Source organism: Humulus lupulus, chromosome X (genome assembly GCF_963169125.1).
Source record: "Humulus lupulus chromosome X, drHumLupu1.1, whole genome shotgun sequence".
NCBI classification, from domain to species: Eukaryota; Viridiplantae; Streptophyta; class Magnoliopsida; order Rosales; family Cannabaceae; genus Humulus; species Humulus lupulus.
Genome location: NC_084802.1, coordinates 63988009 through 64009336, shown reverse-complemented (window position 1 = coordinate 64009336; position 21328 = coordinate 63988009). Strand labels below are relative to the sequence as shown.

Here is a 21328-nt window from a genome sequence, read left to right as displayed (position 1 = left end):
GTGCTCACAAAGGCAGATAAAGAATTCTTCTAATAAAGGCAAGAATCACAGAAGATATTCTTGATTGACAAAGAGTTGCCTTATTTAGAAGATGTTGATCCGACAGATGCGATATCGGTGGGGACAGCTCAGACCTGTGTCGGATCAAAACAAGCTCAAAAAGGAAACAATAATTAATGATATTAAGAACCAGTTTCCTGATTGTAATCCTTGAGCTGCACGAAAATACATCAGCAAATAATCCAAAAATAACTTTGGGTAAGTACAGAATATTTGCAATAAACTTTTGTTTCCTTTATAAAACAAAATGAGACAATATATGCTAAATAAGGAAGTATATTATTGACCAAAAAACACACAAAAGGAAAGAGGGTTTCCGAAAATTGAAATAAAGGAAACCAAATATTTCCAAACAAATCCGAACAATATAATAAAGGAAAAACATCTATTTTTCGAAAAGTATAATAAAAAGAAAACAAATATTTCCGAAAATTATAATAAATGGAAAACAAATATTTCTGAAAATTATAATAAAAGGAAACAATTAAATCAACCAATTTCTCTTTTAAGAAAAAAAGATATTTCTATAAAAATGCCAATTATAGGATTTACACAGTTCTACATACTCTCAACATGCAGAGTACCTCCACTAAAGTGTCCTACTACACTAGTAACCCAGATCTAGGTCACATGTATTCATAATACTAGTAGACCATACAAGTAGTAATTAATCTAAAGATTTCATAACTTTATTTTACAGCAAACTATTTAAGTTTATTATCTTAATCTCGATCCTCCCATATCAATATGAGATTAAGACCACATAGATAAACTTTGGAATTTTCTGATATTCACTTAATATTATCATATAATATCGGAGTCGATATATATAAAAAATAATTCAATTAAATTATTTATTTCATTTAAAACATATATCAACTACAATTGCTTTAAACACACTATTCCCAACAGTATACCGAGCCCCCTCATACCCAAAATCATACAAGCCTGTGTAATCTAATGCTTGTCGAAAGTGTTCCATGAGATAAGGGCTCTGCGGCGGACCGCAGCTCTTTTCGTGCTCAAATAGAATCTCATTGAGATCTCCTCCCACAAGCCACGGTCCATTGAAGCCATCACGTAGCCTTCGCAACAAGTTCCAAAATTGGTGTCGAAGGCTACTGTCGGGTTCACCATATAGCCCAGTATACCGCCACTTAATTGAATCATGAGACGTTACAAACACATCAATTTAGTTAGGTAAGTATTCAACCAAATCTACAATAATTTTTTCTGACCAAAACAAGCATAAGCCTCCACTCCTTCCGACCTTATCCACAACTAATTTCCCATAGAAACCAAGTCTAACTCTGATGAACTCCAAAGCCGAGTGGGACAATAGTGTTTCAGAAAGAAAAACGATGTTGGGCTATGCATTTTTAAATAGGAATTCAGGATTTGGAACGTTTGATGACACAAGGGTCCAAGCTGGACAATTCATAATGCTCGATGGCCCTGAGTATCAGGGTCCACCGAATCTAGAGTAACCTTAGCTTCATTCCCAACCTGCATCGGTAAATGCAGTGAAGCCAATGAGTTTGTCGATTCCTTAAGTGATTTTTCAAAACATTCAGATCCACCTTCAAATAGTTTTGCATCTATTTCACACCCCTTTTAAACATTTTTCTTGGACTATTAGCCTTCAAAGCCCCATGGAAAGCAGCCTTAGTCTTCTTCTTCTTGCTGCGTTTTTTTCCGACGTTCAAGTGGGGTTATCATTTTTTCCAGTCAAGATGTCGGGCTGCATGGATTCATTTAAATGGCTCACGTGCAACTCACGTGCAGGGTGTTTAGTAATTTGCATGGGGTTGGTTGATGCATGGGGCATGACGTGGCCTTGGGATCCTCTCTTTTTGAATTAAAATTTGAGCTACCGACATTCAGACCCGGAACCTCATTCCCACATGCGATATTATCTTGGCTTCCTTCCATATTATTGCCACCATCTAGATTTGATGCACAATTAATTCAAAAATCCCCATACTTAAATAATAAATTATTTGAAGCTATGGGTCTACTCAAATCAGAATGTTCAGCAACTACTTTTGGTAACTGCTCATCCATATTCCACATCACAGGAATTTGGCAAGCATGAGTTTCCTGAAATAGAGCTAGTGAATACGTCAGAAACGGGATGCCATTCAACTCCATCATCTTTTTTTGGCACTTTGCCTTTCCCTCCCATCATTTTTGGGTCTCCCATTCCCACTGTGTTCACCGTCGTCAAGCTGTTGGTTCCACCACTACCATTGCTTGAGCCAATACATCCATCACGGTTTCTGTGTCTCTTAGCCGCATGGCCCAAAATCTTCTCTGGTATTGGAGCACAAATCTAGTTCCCGTACTTCAAAGTGGCACTACTATCAAGCCTTTTTGGCTTCAATTTGCATTCTCTGAATGGGTGGCCAAGCACACCACAAAAATAGCATAGATCCGGCAACCTTTCGTAACGAACGGGCAAAATGATCAGATCTTGACCGGCTTTGAATCTATTTTTAATGACCCTTGTAAGAGGCTTGGAAATGTCCACCAACACTCTTACCCTCATAAACTTTCCCAATGAATCCCCGGTCACGTTGCAAATGACTTCCGAAACGGTACTAACGGATTTACCGAGTTCATAACCCCAGCTTTTTGACATACAAAACACGGGTTCCTTCAGGATTTGGATCTAAAACGGAGCCCAATCAAACACCATGTCTACTAGATACACCTCATCCGGTTCTTTCAATACCAATAGACAATTCTCAAATATCCATGGCCCTCCTTCAAGAACTCTCCTTCGATCAGCAACGAGAGAAAATCTGAAAAGGAAGATGTTTCTACCTAAAGGTTCCACATTGAACGATCCTTGTATTTCCCAAAACTTCCTTATGCTGGCAACAAAACTATCGACATTGATCAATCACTACTACAAAACTGGACTTTCCCGACACCCAACCACGACAATTTACTCTGTTGACTGTTGTAATTGCTTAGTGTGACTCTACGCTGATATCTAATAACTGTCACCGTTGCTTTTGACTTTCGCTATTGACTCCAACGCCGACAGTTAATTCGAGACCAATGCCCACAGTTAAAATGTGTCGCTATTGACTCCAACGCCGACAGTTAATTCGAGACCAATGCTATAAAGACTAAGAAAAACAAATAAATATATATATATTAATGGGTGGGACCCAAGTGAAAAGAATCAATGGACTTTTTTTTTTTTTTTTTTTTTTTTCTTTTCCTTTTCCTTCTTTTCTTTCTCTTTCCCCGACTGCTCTCTCTCTCTCTCTCTTCTCTTTCTCTTTTTTCTCTCTTCTCTCCACGGCAACACACCACCACCACTGAGACCCAACCTCCGGCAACCACCATTTTTGGCATACGGCGGCTGATTGGATTCGCCTTACTCCGGCGACCTCAACCACCAAGCGGCACCGCCCAACTCGCCGTAAGTTGTTCGGAATAGTCAGTCAAAGTTTTGGTCCGTCAACTTTGACTGTGTTTTCCGGCCAACTCCGACCACCCCTCGGCAAGTGGTTGATACCTTTGGAACCAGCGTGGAGAGAGGAACAAAACCCACTAATTCATTCCAGTCAACTCGCCGTTTTTCTCCGGCAAGATTTTGGGTATCTCTGCCCTTTGGAAGCGTTTTCCGGCGACACCGGAGGTCATTTGGGCGAAGGAGTTGTACTTTCGTGATGTACTCATCGAGAGGATCGTTTTGATATATGCTATGCATATATTCGTTGACGTTTCCGGTACTGCCACCAACTGCTATAGTGCACCGCTTGGGTAAGGTTCCGGAACTTGAAATTTTAAATATGGTCATATTATATGTCATTGGGCACGATTTTGAATAAGGAATGCTATGATGATAATCGTTTGCTCATTTGGTGCACGTAGGAAAAACGTGATATTAAAATCGGACTAAATCATTCTAAGATCATCGATAAGCTTAGGAGCGTTGCTTTGGGCTCGGATTAAATTCTAAGGAGGTATCTAAAGAGGTAGGGACTCAACTAGACTATTGGACTTATTTTACTCGTATCAAATTGCATTCAACATATTCCAATTTCGATATTTATAAAATGTTTGAAAAATTGAAAACTTAACCTGCATGTTTTCTGATCTGTTCTGAGGGCACTGAGTGCCAAATATATATTTTTGTTCACTTATTTATGCAGGTTATGATTTTTGGGTTTATTCAAATGTAGCCGTTATGCTGCCTAATTTTCTAAAATATAAAGGGAATATGTTTATTTCTTTTCATGTTTACCTGCATTTGGTTATACCGATGAGAGCCATAGTGATCATGATTGGTGCACGTTGTTGTTTCACGACCTAGTCTCTGTGTCATCATAGGTAGATCAGGTGTCCACTCACCTGTAGGTGTAAAGACCTAGCATCTGTAGACAGGAAGTGTTCTGAGCCTCCCCATTGTGGTGGTTATCAGGTCCGGCTACCCGGTTTAGGATGTCGGATTTTCTATGGTGGGTAACGGAAACTAGGGGTCTAGTGGACGGTGTGATGTGCACTGGTAGCTATGCTCTTATGATTATTTGTGGTTTCTCTCTATTTTGGTTTATACATGATGATGTATGTTTTGTTTTAAAAAGCTAACCATGCAGGGGTTTTTATTGAACTTTTGAGTCCTATGTTGTTAGTTGCTTTCCTACTGGGCTTTATAAGCTCACCCCTATCTCTCCCATTCCAGGAGCCTAGTGACGCGAACATGGAAAAGTGTGAATTATTGCTGAAGCCAATGTGTTTAGTGCCATAGTCCTATCTTTTGAACATTGTATGTGTTTAATTTGGAACCTATCGGCCTGTACATCTAAATTAGCTATGTCCTAGTTAGAAATGAGGAATGGTGGATGCTAAGTATTATTTTGGGTATTTTATGACTTATTAAATTTAGCTGTTTGGTGACTACATAACTGTGGGGATATTATTATTCTATGTATTAAGATAAATGATCCTACTTTTATCCGTAATATTTTCATATATAATCATAGGAGTTATTCCATTGTTTCGACTTATAATTATAGTAATATTTAACATAAATTAAAGGATCATTTATAAAGACTATTTTCCACCGAGGGTCAAAGTTTGACCTTTGACCACCCAAGTTATGGATATTACAAATTTGCCACGGCCTAGGGCTCGGGTCATGACAGAAAAATGGTATCAGAGCACCGGGTTCAAATTCCTCGGAGTGTGTCACCAAATAGATTAAATTTATTTTAAAATAAAGTATTTTGATCTATAAAAGGCGTATGTATATAGAAAGCATTCATTCCTCACTAATTGGTTAGCTTTTGATTTACTGACCTAAGAAAATGCCTCCGAAAGGAAGGACAACAAGGAGAAGGTCTGCAGATGATGTCCTTGAGGCTGAGGTTCCTTCTTCACCAGTTGCATTCCTTGTGAACGCCATTCTTAAGGCTTTAAGAGGCATTCCTACCAAATAGATGGATCCAGATGCCCGACAGAACAATCACTTCCAGATTTTCCATCAGATTCAAATGCGTAAGTCTAAAGGTGGAAAGGATTCCATGGTTGCTGAAAGATGGTCGAGGCATATAAAGAAGAGTTTAGACATTATGGGAACACCTAAGGAGTATCATGTTTATATTAATGTGCCTAAGTTGGAAAGGAGCGCACCAGATTGGTGGAGAGTCTTAAGTAGGATGAGTGGAACTGATGGGATGACTCGAGGAAATTTTGAGATGGGTTCTCGAAGAACAACATTTTAACCCATCTCATAGGAGGACTTGATTGGATCATTTGATTTCTTAAGATCAATGACAGGTTGATGAGATCATAGAATGACTAGATAATGATGGAGGTGGGTGAATTAATTCTACATGAAGTTTGTAGAGTTATCTTCCTATGTTTATGTTGGTACGGTCGATCAACCTCTTTTAATTGAGCAGTTCCTCCGTCCCTTACTCCCTTCAATGCTGGGTCCACTTGCCCTATGACCTTTGGAAATTTGAATGAGTGTGTGACAGCATCCTTACAGACTGAGGCTCATCGAGAATGAATCGAAAGAAAGATTGCCCACATGACAACAGAGGTTCCAACCATCACATGTAGGACCCTTCGGGAGTTATGCAAGGTCTACTCCTTTCACAGGACAAACTAAGAGTAACCAGTCTCAGACTTCATCATATGGTTTCACACCCACACTAGGGCAACAATGCCAATATGAACATTAGTTCTAGCCCCAAAGTTCAGGATTCAACCAGGGGTACTCGCAGAGTTTTCAAACTCCTATTTCTACTGGAAGTTAGAGAGAGTTCAATCCCGGAGGAGACTCTAGTGCAAGCACAAGCCATATGGTCAAGGAAAAGGGAAAGCAAAGGAAAAAAAAAAGCCTATGGTCAAGCCTATGCTCTTAGTAGTGATGATGTGCAAGGAGGAGCATGCCAAGGAGTTGTGGATGGTGTGGTTCTTATCTCACACTCTTGGGCTCATGTATTATTTGATACTGGTGCATCTCATTCTTGTATATCATTAATGTTTGCTAGCATGTTGGGTTTGAGTTGGGAAACTTTTAGTCCTACATTGCAGTTGAGTGTACCTATGGGAGGGCATGGTGAAGTATCAACCATCTGCAAATCGGTTGTATTATGTTTGAATGGCATAATTTATTAGGAAACCTGATGGTGTTACCTATAGGACAATTTGATGTAATTCTTGGCATGGATTGGTTGTCTAAGTACCAAGCCATTGTTGATTGCTTACACAAAATGGTGACTCTTTTAACTCTAAGTGGAGATTTCATTGTATATCGAGCCAACATGAATGCAGTAAGGCAGGATCCTATCCTTAAGGCATGTTTAGGTGGGAAAAGAAACTTAGAGTGTTATGGGAGTCCGTTTGCAATTGAGAATAAGTCTAGGCCTCTAGACAAGTTTCCTTGGATATCAGTGGTTAGTGGCCTTCCAAATGTGTTTCCTGGGGATTTTCCAGGACTACCACCTGATAGAGAGATCAAATTTTGCATTGATTTGATTCCCGTGACTCAATTAGTTTCTACTACCCCTTATCGCATGGCACCTGCAGAGTTGGATGAATTGAAAAAGCAATTGGGTGAGCTAATGGATAAGGTACATCAGGAACAGTACTTCCCCATGGGGAGCTCCAGTTTTGTTTGCCAAGAAATCTGATGGATTCTTGTGATTGTGCGTCGATTATAAGAAATTAATTCAGATGAAAATTAAGAACAAGTATCCATTGCCAATGATATATGAGTTGTTTGAGCAGCTCATATGTTCAAGGTGTTTTTCCAATATTGACTTAAGCTCAGGCTATCATCAATTGAGGATTTAGAAAGAGGATATTCCTAAAACTAATTTCAGAATGCGTTATAGGCACTTTGAGTTTTTGGTGATGTCATTTGGGTTAACGAATGCACCTGCAATATTTATGGACCTTATGAATAGAATCTTTAGACCCTATTTGGATAAGTTTTTTGTTGTTTTTATTGATGAAATTTTGGTGTATTCCAAGACACCTGAGGGTCATACAGAACATTAAACAGTTGTGCTGCGAACTTTGAGGGACCATCAATTATATGCTAAGAAAGAAAAATGTGACTTCTGGAGGACTGAGTTCAAATTCTTAGGGCATGTAAAATATCAAGAGGACATTACTGTGAATTCATGCGAAGATAGATTCTATCCTACAGTGGGAAAAATCAAAGAACGTTACTAAGATTTGAAGTTGTCTTGGGTTAGTAGGTTACTATCGTCGTTTTGTGGAGAATTTTTCTCGAATTTCTATGCCTTTGAAAAAAAAACTAACAAGAAAGGATTTGAAGTTCGTGTGGGATGACAGTTGTGAAGAAGCTTTCAGAGAACTTAAGCCAAGATTGACTACGGCGACTATTCTCGCAGTGCCCAATAGTGATGAACCGTTTGTGGTATTTACTGATGCTTCTGGTACTGGTTTAGGTGGAGTTCTCATGCTAAATGGCAAGGTTGTTGCCTATGTTTCCCGCCAATTGAAGATACATGAGAAACACTACCCTACACATGGCTTGGAACTTGCAGCAGTAATTTTTTTTGCCTTGAAAATGTGGAGATGTTACTTATATGGGGAAAAGTTGAATTAGAATCTGATCATAAGAGTTTAAAGTATCTCTTTACTCAAAGAGACTTGAATTTGAGGCAAAGAAGAAGGGTCGAGTACAGGGCAAATTATGATTTTACTTTGAAATATCCTCATGGAAAAGCAAATGCGGTTGCTACACAGTGCTACTTCAACAAGTTAAGAAATGTCAGTGGCAAGATGAGAAATTGAGACTTATCTATAATCGAATCCAAAACGGTGAGCAGTTAGATGGATGGACAGTAAATGCTGAAGGATTCTTATACCATAAGGGAAGATTAGTCGTTGCAAAAAAAAAAAAATCCCTTATCTTAGAGAGTCTGTTATGATTGAGGCCCATAGGTCTAAGTTTGTTGTACATCCTGGAAGCACAAAGATGTCTCAAGATTTGAAAAGATAATATTGGTGGGAAGGTATGAAGAGAGACGTGACTAACTTTGTAGCTAAGTGTATGGTTTGCCAACAGGTTAAAGCTAAGAACCAGAGACCTTCAGGGTTGCTTCAACCTTTACCTATACCAGAATGGAAGTGGGACGAGATCACAATGGACTTTGTGATGGGATTACCATTAACACCATTAAAGCATGAAACTGTCTGGTTGATTGTCGATCGTTTGACCAAATTTGCTCATTTCATTCAAATTAGGAAGGATTGTAAGGTTTGTGAACTAGCTCGACTTTATGTGGATAATATACTTCGACTGCATGGGTTACCTTCCAACATTGTTTCTGAGAGAGATCCTCGATTTACATCAAAGTTTGGCGAGCATTGCAAGAATATTTAGGAACTAAACTTAACTTAAGCACTGCTCACCACCCTTAGACATATGGACAGTCTGAGAGGACTATCCAAACTTTGGAGGACATGCTTCGTTCTTGTATTTTGGATTTTGGGGGTAGCTGGGGAGAACACTTGTCATTGGTGGAATCCACTTATAATAACAGCTGCCAGGCCAGTATAGGCATGGCTCCTTATGATGCCTTGTATGGGAGGCCATGCAGATCATATTTGTGTTAGGCAGAACCAGATTAACATGTCACAATTGGATATCAAATTGCTAGTACTACTGGGAAGATCAAAGTATTTTTCCAAGAGAGACTTAAGGTTGTTCAAAATTGTCAGAAGAGTTATGCCGATCCCCCTCCGATGAGAAGTTGAGTTTGAGGTTGGTGACTATGTCTTCTTGAAAGTTAGTCCCATGCTTGGTGTGGTGAGATTTGGAGTGAAGGGTAAGCTAGCCCCGAGGTATATTGGATCTTTCGAAGTTATCGAGAGGGATGGGGAGGTCGCTTATCGATTGAACTTACCAGCGCGGTTGGGGCATGTTCACAATGTGTTCCATGTGTCGATGCTGAGGAAGTATACTCCAGACCCATCGCACATCATTGAGTATGAGGCGATCCCTATTCAAGAGAACGTGATATATGAAGAACAACCTATCAGAATTCTGGCGAGAGAGTTAAAGGTGTTAAGGAATAGAGGGATTCTCGTAATCAAGGTCTTATGGCAGAACCAAAGAGAAGACGAGGCTATTGGAGAGTCAGAGTCGGAGATGTATGAGAAGTATCCTCATTTGTTTAATTTTCAGCTTGAGGTTGTACTTTGAAAATTTCGGGACGAAATTTCTTCAAGGAGGGAAGAGTGTAAAGACTGAGAAAAACAAATAAATATAAATATATATATATATATATATTAATGGGTGGGACCCACTTAAGTGAAAAGAGTCAATGGACTCTTTCTTTTTTTTTTCTTTTCCTTTTCCTTCTTTTCTTTCTCTTTCCCCGACTGCCCTCTCTCTCTCTTCTCTTTCTCTTTTTTCTCTCTTCTCTCCACGGCAACACACCACCACCACTAAGACCCAACCTCCGGCAACCACCATTTTTGGCATACGACGGCAGATTGGATTCTCCTTGCTCCGGCGACCTCAACCACCAAGCGGCACCGCTCAACTCGCCGTAAGTTGTTCGGAATAGTCAGTCAAAGTTTTGGTCCGTCAACTTTGACTGTGTTTTCCGGCCAACTCCGACCACCCTTCGGCAAGTGGTTGATACCTTTGGAACCAGCGTGGAGAGAGGAACAAAACCCACTAATTCATTCCGGTCAACTCGCCATTTTTCTCCGGCAAGATTTTGGGTATCTCTGCCCTTTGGAAGCGTTTTCCGGCGACACCGGAGGTCATTTGGGCGAAGGAGTTGTACTTTCGTGATGTACTCATCGAGAGGATCGTTTTGATATATGCTATGCATATATTCGTTGACGTTTCCGGTACTGCCACCAACTGCTATAGTGCACCGCTTGGGTAAGGTTCCGGAACTTGAAATTTTAAATATGGTCATATTATATGTCATTGGGCACGATTTTGAATAAGGAATGCTATGATGATAATCGTTTGCTCATTTGGTGCACGTAGGAAAAACGTGATATTAAAATCGGACTAAATCATTCTAAGATCATCGATAAGCTTAGGAGCGTTGCTTTGGGCTCGGATTAAATTCTAAGGAGGTATCTAAAGAGGTAGGGACTCAACTAGACTATTGGACTTATTTTACTCGTATCAAATTGCATTCAACATATTCCAATTTCGATATTTATAAAATGTTTGAAAAATTGAAAACTTAACCTGCATGTTTTCTGATCTGTTCTGAGGGCACTGAGTGCCAAATATATATTTTTGTTCACTTATTTATGCAGGTTATGATTTTTGGGTTTATTCAAATGTAGCCGTTATGCTGCCTAATTTTCTAAAATATAAAGGGAATATGTTTATTTCTTTTCATGTTTACCTGCATTTGGTTATACCGATGAGAGCCATAGTGATCATGATTGGTGCACGTTGTTGTTTCACGACCTAGTCTCTGTGTCATCATAGGTAGATCAGGTGTCCACTCACCTGTAGGTGTAAAGACCTAGCATCTGTAGACAGGAAGTGTTCTGAGCCTCCCCATTGTGGTGGTTATCAGGTCCGGCTACCCGGTTTAGGATGTCAGATTTTCTATGGTGGGTAACGGAAACTAGGGGTCTAGTGGACGGTGTGATGTGCACTGGTAGCTATGCTCTTATGATTATTTGTGGTTTATCTCTATTTTGGTTTATACATGATGATGTATGTTTTGTTTTAAAAAGCTAACCATGCAGGGGTTTTTATTGAACTTTTGAGTCCTATGTTGTTAGTTGCTTTCCTACTGGGCTTTATAAGCTCACCCCTATCTCTCCCATTCCAGGAGCCTAGTGACGCGAACATGGAAAAGTGTGAATTATTGCTGAAGCCAATGTGTTTAGTGCAATAGTCCTATCTTTTGAACATTGGATGTATTTAATTTGGAACCTATCGGCCTGTACATCTAAATTAGCTATGTCCTAGTTAGAAATGAGGAATGGTGGATGCTAAGTATTATTTTGGGTATTTTATGACTTATTAAATTTAGCTGTTTGGTGACTACATAACTGTGGGGATATTATTATTCTATGTATTAAAATAAATGATCCTACTTTTATCCGTAATATTTTCATATATAATCATAGGAGTTATTCCATTGTTTCGACTTATAATTATAGTAATATTTAATATAAATTAAAGGATCATTTATAAAGACTATTTTCCACCGAGGGTCAAAGTTTGACCTTTGACCACCCAAGTTATGGATATTACAAATCTGCCACAGCCTAGGGCTCGGGTCGTGACAAATGCCGACAGTTAAAATGTGTTGCTATTGATCTCAACGCCGACAGTTAATTCGAGACTAATGCCGACAGTTAAAAATTGTCGTTATTGACCCCAACGCCGACAGTTAATAAAAGTTAAATACCGACAGTTATTAAATGTCGTCGAAATTTAAATAAAAAAATGATCTAAAATTATAATTGATGAATAATATAATTTAAAAAATAAACTAAATCATGTAAATATATTTATAAAAATAATTTATTAATTAAAAACTTTAAAAGCTAGATTTTCTTTTGTTTCTAAATTTTTAATATTATATTAACTTTTATTTATAGTAATTTCTATATCAAAATTTAAATTCATTAATAATATACTTAAATTTTATTTATTTAACATATTTATGAAAAAATTAATTAAAAAAGAGTTATTTTATTGATTGGTTAAATATTGTAAAATAATTTTAAAATTTCACTAATAATATTAGTGTTTTTATTTTTTAAAATTTATGTTGAAAATATTTGAAAAAAATAAGCAATAGTTGAAAGTAAGTTATTTATATATATGGTTAAATGTTTTAATAATTTAAAAAAAAAATTATAAGTTGTTAGTTTTTAAATATAATTAGAAAATAAAAACTAATAATATATCATTAATATTTTATTGTATTGTGTTTTCTTAATATCATTATTTTTATATTTATATATTTTTATAATAATAACTATATTTTTTTTACAAACAATAATAATAATAACTAAACCCTATCAACCCTCAATCATCTCACTCTCTCTTGTTCTTTTCGTCAAACCCAACTAGCCCTAGCCGCTAGACCCAATTTTCTTCCTCAAACCCAACCAGCCTTCCTCTATCCCTCTTTGACGACGTGCATGGAGGTCTTCGCGCGCAGGCGAGGTGGGTGGCTGATGGTCGGATAGCGGCAGCGGGCTCGATGCAGAGGTAGGGACTCGGCTCTCTCACTCCTTCGTCCTCCCATCTCTCGCTCGGGCTGGGCTCGACGACGGCTGGAGGTTCAAGGGCTCGACAGCAGCTGGGGGCTCAGGGGGTGGGCTCGACGGCGAGTGGGGTTCTCCGGGCTGGCTGGGTTCGACGACGCGGGGGTCTCAGGGGGTAGGATCGACCGCGCAAGGACGGGACTGGCTGGACGGGCGTGGGTTCACAGGCTTAAACATAGCAAGTAATTTCTCTATCTCATTCATTTTCTTACTCTCTCTGTTTCGTTCTCTCTCAATGTATGTGTTTTTTGAAATTTTCCGTGTAAGTGTCGTGTTTGCTGGGTTTTGTTTCTTAGTGTTGATTTGTTTAATTGAAAGTTTGGATGAACTTGCTCGCCAAATGTTCGAAGAAATTTTTCACAGAGAGTCGTTGCACTCCATTAGTTATTGGGTATAACTATAAGAAAAATTGATTGTTGACAGAGGTCATACTGTGAGCTTAGATTAGGTTCTGAAAATACTCGGTTTGGTGAAAATGAGAACGTTTTAAATTCAAGATTTGAACGACTAATTTGTCGTTGTGATTGGTATTTGTACTTCAGGTTTTGTCCTGGCTGCAAAGAGCATCGTCAAGCCAGCAAGAAGTTAGACCTTTGGAGACTGCCTGAGGTCTTGGTTATTCACTTGAAGTGGTTTTCATATATCCAGTTTTTGAAGAATAAGCTAGAAACATATGTTGACTGTCCTGTTGATGATCTTGATTTGTCAACATATATTGGCCACCAAAATGGTCACCCGTTAAAACGTTTGTCTAGTTTTTCTATCATTCCTAACGAAATATACGAATGAGTGGCACCCGAATCAAATAATACATGACATAAGTTATGAAGGATAGAAACCTGACCTGTGACCACCTTGTTGCTAGCATCGGCCTCCCCTTGGGTTAAAGCAAAAACCCTAGCAGGAACCATCTTTTCATCCTTCTTCCCTTCTGGCTTTTGCTGAGGACAGTCTCTTTTGCGATGCCCTTCTTGACCACAGTTGAAACCCTCCTTGGTGTTGGCGCGACATTCTCCAGGATGCTTCTCCTGACATTTGGCACATGGCGGGTATTCCACGTAGCCCGACCTATTTCCTCCATTATTCGTACGTGCCCTCTTATTGTTGTCAGATTGCTTGTTGTCAGGATGCCTTCTCTTCTGACCGTTACCGTTGTTGCTGGACTGATTGTTGCCGCTATTGCTAGACTGATTGTTGTTTCGACTGGCCAGAGGTTGGCTCTGCTGTCTATGTTCCGTCTTGCTGGCTTCTTCTCTGCTTACATTGGCCTGCAACCTTTCTACTTCGATTGCCGTCTCAAGAACGTCGGCATAAGTGGTGTTTCCCGGGTTTGCTAGTTTAACCCCCATCTCGATCTTCGGGCGAAGTCCTCTAACAAACTTGTTCACCCTCAGATAGTCGGTTGGAACCATCTCTGCCGCGAACTTTGCTAAGCGGTCGAACTGACGAGCATATTACGCCACTGTTAAAGTACCCTGCTTCAGATTGGTGAACTCCTCAACCCTCGTAGCAAGTACAGCCGAATTGTAGTACTTTTTGTGGAACGGCTCCACAAATTGGGTCCACGTCATGGTGGCAGCATCATGAGATTGCTGGACCAAGTCCCACCATATCCTGGCATCTTTCTTGAGTAAAGATGAGACGCAGGATATACGGTCTGCATTACTGAGGTTCATGTGGGCCAGAATCGGCTCCACATTCCTTAACCACTCTTCTGCCTCAAAGGGGTCTGTAGTCCCTTCGAAGTTTGGAGCGTGCTGCTTGCGGAACCTTTCATACACTGGCTCCACGTGCTGTACTGGATATGGAGCATAGTTCGTCATAGGCCATCCCCCATATGGACCAACTTGTTGGGGTGCTGGGGCCATTGGCTGAGGCTGCGGCTGTGGCGGAGGCTGAGGCTGAGATTGAGCCTGTTGGCGTTGTTGCTGCAGAAGTTCCTTGACTTGCTGTCACAGTCTGGCAATCTCCGCAGTGTTGTCAGCTGGCTATGCCGGCGCGTTGCGGCGAGCAGTAGCACACACTCCCCTTCGGCAAACTGTAGGGACCGCATTGGTCGCTGGAACATCGCTGGTGGCGTTTCCGTTGGTGCGTGCAGATCTTCGGAGCGACATCGTAGCAGAGTTCTAACAGTTAAAAGAAACATGTTAGAACTTTACCTAATAGGCTCTAAGGCAAAAGCTTATTCTAAAACAAACATATCTCGGACCTATTTATTATGACTTTTTATGAAAAATTATATAGGTCTTTATTTATTATTAGAGTGGGTTTCTATACTTAGAAAAACAAGTCATCTTTATTTTCTAAGTGTGTTTCTAATCATCCTATATGACTTAATTCTCAGGCTCGAAACTTATCTTTGTTCCAAAGTTAACCATATTAAGGGAGGGCTGGGATCAGTAAAATCGTTCCCACTACTATGGCCCCCTAACTCTCAATAAGGAAACTTGGTTCATTGATTTGTATCCACCCTCACCGAACTTAGTCATTATTCATTTTATTTATTACTTATTATGATTGCGAAAATAAAAAAAATCAAATTCATACATGATAATAAAATAGCATGTTATTCATTTGGAAAAAAAAGTTTTCACTTATTACAATCATAACATAAAAAGTAAATAAAACAAATAAAAACTACTAATCTAAAAATCGGGATCTTCTACATCCGATCCGTCATCTAGCATATCATCATCTATTTGTTCATAATCATCATTGTCATGTGCATCGAAACGTCCTCTAGGAAGGTTGGTGAGAATCCTATGTTTTTGCTCATTTGTAAACTGAAACTCAAATTTTGCGGTGAACCTAACTAAGAGGAAATAATATCTCATCGCTAATGGTAGTTCATCCTCATCATTCATTTCTTCCCATATTTCTTCTAAAGCTGCTATTACAGGATGGAAATCTTTAAATAGCCTAATCACTAGTACATATTGTTCCGTTGATCTTAACATTATTTGCTTAGCCTCTTGAAGGCCACCTATCTCTTGGTGAAACAAAAGCAACCTTCGAGTGATCCTTTCTAGTGCTCCTACGGTGTTTCTTGGCTCCCTTATTCTTTTTAAGGCCTTAATGGCTTGGATATCTTGGTAGGTTAAAGCTCCGTTCATTCTTAACTGAATACATAAACACTAAAGGTGTTAGCTATACACATAAGTAACATAACTAGTAACTTAAACACTTACTTGGCGGTCAGATTCGGAGCTTTGAGCGTGTGTATCGAGGAGAACTTCATGCAAAGGAACCGTTGCTCTGATACCAACTGTAATGACTCACTAATCTAGACTTTTGGACCATTAACGAAACTATACATAAAATCCTTAATAGAACTTACATTTGCGAAAATACCATAATTTTATTAAGTAACTTGTAAAAATAAAAGTTACTTACATAAATACCAAAAAGGATTTGGGATCCCATTGTCTTTAAAAACAAAACATGATTTAAACTAAAAAGACATTACATAAATCGTGCGGAAAATACATGTAAAAAAAAAACATAAAACAGAAACTACATCCTCGAATCGAATAACGCTCGGCTCCTTGACTCCATTCACCATCGATACACATCCTCTAAGCGTCCACGAATCTTACCGCCTCTTAAAGCTATTTTCCTGCACATAAAACAAAAAGGAATGAGCCTAATGCCCAGCAAGGAAAATCTAACACATAGTCATAAATCATAATTTCATAAGAAACACAAAGACTTAACATAATACATATAACATACACTTATTATAATGGCCATTATTACTTGGGGTCCCATAGACTAAACAAGCATATGCCCATGGGATTAGTGGGGTCCTACTAGCTAAGTAGGTCATATGCCCATAACCCATTTGGGGTCTTGTTAGTCATATGGGTCATATGCCCAAGCCTACAAACATACATGCATACATATCATAACACATTTAATAACATAAAACATAAGATAACATAAGCGTATAACATATTGATTCTAGCCTATTTTCCTTACCAAAGTTACCGGGATATGTGGACTGAGTTGGGACTTTTGGAACACTCCTAAAATCATATATAAAGAGTGAGTCTAAAGAAGAAAAGAGATGAAAAGGAAATGGGAAGACTAAACCATTGAAAGTCACACTTACCAAAACTTATGTGCTCAAGAGCTTAGATTTCCTAACCAAAATAAGAATGAGGTTAGGAAACTGAGTAGAAGGCTATGAGAAAGAAAATAACATAAAACAATGAGCTAGAGTTTTGGTTTACCTCAAAGACTTGAAAGACCAATCTACACCACAACCGAAATACTATAGAACCTCACTTCCCAAAGTGTTTGATAAGCTTATGATGTTTAAGCTTATGATTTTCCCAAACCAGGTGTTTACACTCTCACACTCACTTAACACTAGCAGCTTCTGAACTTAGAGCAAAAGGTGAATAATGGCTGGATACTAGGTCCTATTTATAGAGTTTGGGAATGAAAGTATCTTGATTTTACTTGAATAAAAATAATGGCTTTTTAGGTGAAAATAATTTGAATAATCGTTCAGCAGAGGCTGAAGACTCGTTCAAAAGATGCTGGACTTATGAAGGAGTTTGAATGGCTGAAAGGAAAAGAATTCAAAAATGTTTGAAAACATGCTAGAGGAGGCGATATATCGCCCCTTGTAGGCGATATATTGCCTGGACTATTATTCCCGAGGCGACCGTGCATCGTTTCGTGTTTTCCGTATCAACGTGCTGCGATATATCGCCCCCTATAGCTGCGATATATCGGCATATGCTGAATATTTAAACACGAAATTACACATTTTTAGCTAAGTTTGAATGGGGTAAACAACCTTGACTAAGCCCTCAACATATTCAAAGCTGCTGACTGACCTTAAAGCATTCAAATTTTACCCTTATTTAATTTAATCCTCAAAAATACATAATCCTTAATTACCCATTCATAACATGTGCTTAAAATCCTATTGGTTGATATCTAAACCTTATAATATAACAAATATTATCCTTAATATCAGTCATATAATCAAACCCTAGGTTATACTTAATATTCTTAAACTATAGGTTAAACTTAGAAAATCTATAAGTACTACTATGAGTGTCCAAATAGTTCCCGGTCTGAACCAAAAATCCACAGTTACAAAGATAATACTATACATACTATAATACTACTAAATAATTAGCTAAGTAAAGTTCTTGGACTCTACATGGCAGTACAATGAGTAGGGTGGGTGAGGAGTGCCAATTCATGCATCTATTTTATCCAATTTCATTTACCCTCACAGGTTAGGATAGGTGGTAAGGGAAACTCTATTTAGGGGCCAAATGACCTGAATTCGACCCGCCATTTATGCACTTGTGATGTCTCTAGATATGGATGTTGGGGTGCAAGTGGCGACCCTAGTAACAAATAATAGTCTATTTTGCACTTCATGATGTATTTGTGGTTTTAATAGAAAAATGAGTCATCATCAATTGGTATTATGATAATTTTTTAAATCGTGTTTAGAGAAAGTGTGGTTTTCATGAAAATGACTTCAATCTCATGCAGATTAATTTGTTTTCAATTTAAGTGTGTTTTTAAATCGTATGCTTGAGATCAGTGGCTAAAATTATATTAATACTTGAACTTAGTGGTTATAATTAAATGAATACTTGAGCTCATTGGTTAAAATTACGTGTAAGCAATACTGAGCCTAAGAACATAAAAAATCACTAAATGTAGACAGATATCAACAACCAGCAATCATGTGCATTTAATTCTTGCATTATTTTTACCACAGTGGCACCCATGAATATGTACCTTTTTTATGTGGCAATGGCTGTCTCTGTATGCATACTCATGTGTTAGACCATTTTTCACCCACCATACTTATTATTTTCATTGGCTTAACTTGCAGCATTACAAGAAGAACGAATATATGGAGGCAGAAATGCAATGTCCAAATGCTTTACAAAGCATGGAAATGAAGCTTAGAACAACTTGCAATGCTACGAATGCTAAGTTCGACAATGTTGTGAAGGTAAGCATTTTCGGTAAGTGTGGTTCTTATTCTTCTTTATTTAGTGTAGCTTCAACAATATATCAATTTAATTACTTTACTGCATTTTTTGCACAGAAATTTATTGAGATTTCTCCTCCAGTCCCCTCTTTGCAATAATTATTGAATAACACATGAAAATTCCGAGGGTTTAGGAAGCCATGCTATGTTCTGCAAACTAGTCTAAAGATATGAACCACTCTAAATCTTCTTTTAGCAAACAATTGCCCTGGTTTTATTAGCAGTGTGAACAACCATACTTTTTAAGATCTTGACCTCTCGCTCCCCTTTTCCAGATATCCTCATTGGAGGAACTAATAGTGCTTTAGCTCAAAAAATAAGCATTTAAATAAATAGAGCTTTAGCTATTATGGAAACCATTGGAGTTGTGAGTAGAGTTGGTCTTTTATATTTATATGCTTTGGTTTCTATTTGAAATTTTTGGATTTTGAGTAAACATGATTGCCATTTGGAGTTCATGTAGAGTCCTTGCAATTCCCTTATAAATTACAGTACTTTGTTGATTTATTTTTGTCTTGCAATGTTCTTTGATTGATGGATGTATGTAAACTTGACCTTCATATTCTTGTAAAAAGTTAAAAAGGAAACTTGTCTTATGTGTTCAGTGGTGGTTTGTTTTCTAGGTCCTTGATGGTCTTGTATCATAGTATGAAAATCAAGTCATGGTCTAGGAAAATGGCAGAAGCTAGCTATGTTCTTACAAAAAAGGTTTGCAATGATTTTTCCTCCTTTTTCCTTTTCATTTCCTTTAGTAGATGTGAATAGTATGTATATGGGCATGCCTTTTGAATTCAATGAAAATCTCAGTTTTGAAGGTCCAATACTTGATCTCACCAAGAGATTAATTGACCAAGTTGGATTAGAGAAAAATACACTTCTGTTAAAATGCCGGTCAATCGAAGATAATTTTGCGTTACTGAACAAGCAGCTGGAAGCAAGTGATAAGTCAAAGTCTGAATATCTGAAGCGTTATGGGGAACCTATCGATGAGAAGAAGCGGCTAGCTGATGAATATATGGCTCGTATAGCAAACTTACAGAGTAATTGTAGTTCACTAGGTGAGAGGTACTCTAGCTTGTTGAAGGCACTGGATACCGCCAAGCAAGATTCTGTGGACTGGCAAAGAAAATATGAGCAGATCTGATGAAATATATTTTGATTAAGTTTGCTATGTAATTTTTGTCTTTGTAATATGTAAATTTGGTTTATTTTTTGATTGTTGACTGTTGTTGGTGTAATAAATTTATAAAATTGTTGAATAAAAAAGTTTATAAGTTTATTTCTTTTATTAGAAATTGTTAGATCTAATAAAATATAAATTTAATGTTACTAATGTTAAATTAATTTAATTTTTGATGTGCATTCTTTTACTACACCATAGAGAGAAATAATCACGACATCTAATAGCTATCGGCGTTGCCAGTAACGGCGATACTTATTAACTGTCGGCGTTGTTAGCAATGGCGACACGTATTAACTGTCTAATGCAGCAGCTTAATTGTGATGTAGCACTTTAGTTGTCCATGCATAATATATACCCCTTTGTCGTATATTTATATTTTGGAATATGTATCTTTTATGTCCTTTATGGTCATTTCCTGAGACTACTTTTGGTGCATTGTCGTTTAGCACCCCTTTTGAATTGTAATCCAAACTTGTCGTTTAAGATGTGGTTTAAAAGCATCTTAATATTGAATGATATGACCTAGCTGAAATTGATATCATATATCCGTTATCTTGTTTATTCTGGAGCATGACCAGCTCCCTTCAATCCATTAGAGTTCTTCCCATCATTTGGTATCATGAGCCTACAGCCTTCCTGGACAGCTTCCATGGCCGATGCTGATGGAGATACTCGCCATGCCGTCGCCGAAGAGCAAGGTGTGCAGGCCCTTTGGGTAGCTTTGCAGACGGTAGAACAACGACTTGACCAACGCCTCACGACCTTCCTTGATGAATTTCGTGGTGTTCTTGATCAACTCCGTCCTCCGGTTGTCGAGCAACCAGTCGCTGAACCTCCCCGTGAGCGTGTCCTTCCTCGCCCACCAGTTTCGACTGTTGCGCTTCCGCGTGAGGCCCCTGTTCCACCGGTAGTTGGTTTTCCAAGAGACAATGGTGCCTTCCCAGTTTGCAATCGCCCCGTCCCTCTCGACCTTGATTTTGACGATGATGTCGATCCGCCCTTTGTTGTGGGTACTCGCGGTAATGTTCGTCCTAATCCTCACCATGATTTTAAAATGAAAATCGATATCCCTTGGTTTGATGGTCATTTACATATTGGGGATTTCTTGGATTGGCTTTCTACTGTGGAGAAATTTTTTGAGTGTATGGATGTTGACGATGTCCATCAAGTCCAACTTGTTTCTTATAAATTAAAAGGGGGTGCTGCAGCTTGGTGGGATCAGTTACAAAATCACCGCCGTCGTTCCAGTCGACAACCCATCCGTTCTTGGC

The 21328-nt window shown here is 38.5% G+C and overlaps 1 protein-coding gene and 2 long non-coding RNA genes across 8 annotated transcripts; all 3 read left to right on the top strand.

The window, feature by feature from the left end:
- The first annotated feature begins 3313 nt into the window (after positions 1-3313).
- On the top strand, positions 3314-5035 carry LOC133803581 (uncharacterized). Its single transcript, XR_009878066.1, has 3 exons — positions 3314-3840; positions 3952-4055; positions 4763-5035. It is a non-coding gene; the product is annotated as an uncharacterized LOC133803581 (long non-coding RNA).
- A 4837-nt stretch (positions 5036-9872) lies between these two features.
- On the top strand, positions 9873-20169 carry LOC133803580 (uncharacterized). 5 transcript variants are annotated; one of them, XR_009878063.1, is made up of 5 exons: positions 9892-10465; positions 10577-10680; positions 18713-18848; positions 19498-19582; positions 19682-20169. XR_009878063.1 is itself a non-coding variant. In XM_062241674.1 (4 exons), the coding sequence occupies exons 3-4, from the start codon at positions 18734-18736 to the stop codon at positions 20016-20018; spliced, it is 504 nt and encodes a 167-aa protein (XP_062097658.1). In that variant the 5' UTR covers positions 9898-10465; positions 10577-10680; positions 18713-18733; the 3' UTR covers positions 20019-20169. The 5 variants fall into 5 exon arrangements, 1 of the variants encoding a protein (XP_062097658.1); XR_009878062.1 differs by having other exon boundaries at positions 9909-10465; positions 18713-18835; XR_009878065.1 differs by lacking the exon at positions 19498-19582 and having other exon boundaries at positions 9873-10465; positions 18713-18835; positions 19630-20169.
- Positions 13036-13438, top strand: LOC133803980 (uncharacterized). 2 transcript variants are annotated; one of them, XR_009878243.1, is made up of 2 exons: positions 13036-13077; positions 13383-13438. It is a non-coding gene; the product is annotated as an uncharacterized LOC133803980 (long non-coding RNA). The 2 variants fall into 2 exon arrangements; XR_009878244.1 differs by having other exon boundaries at positions 13036-13102.
- Positions 20170-21328: the final 1159 nt, after the last annotated feature.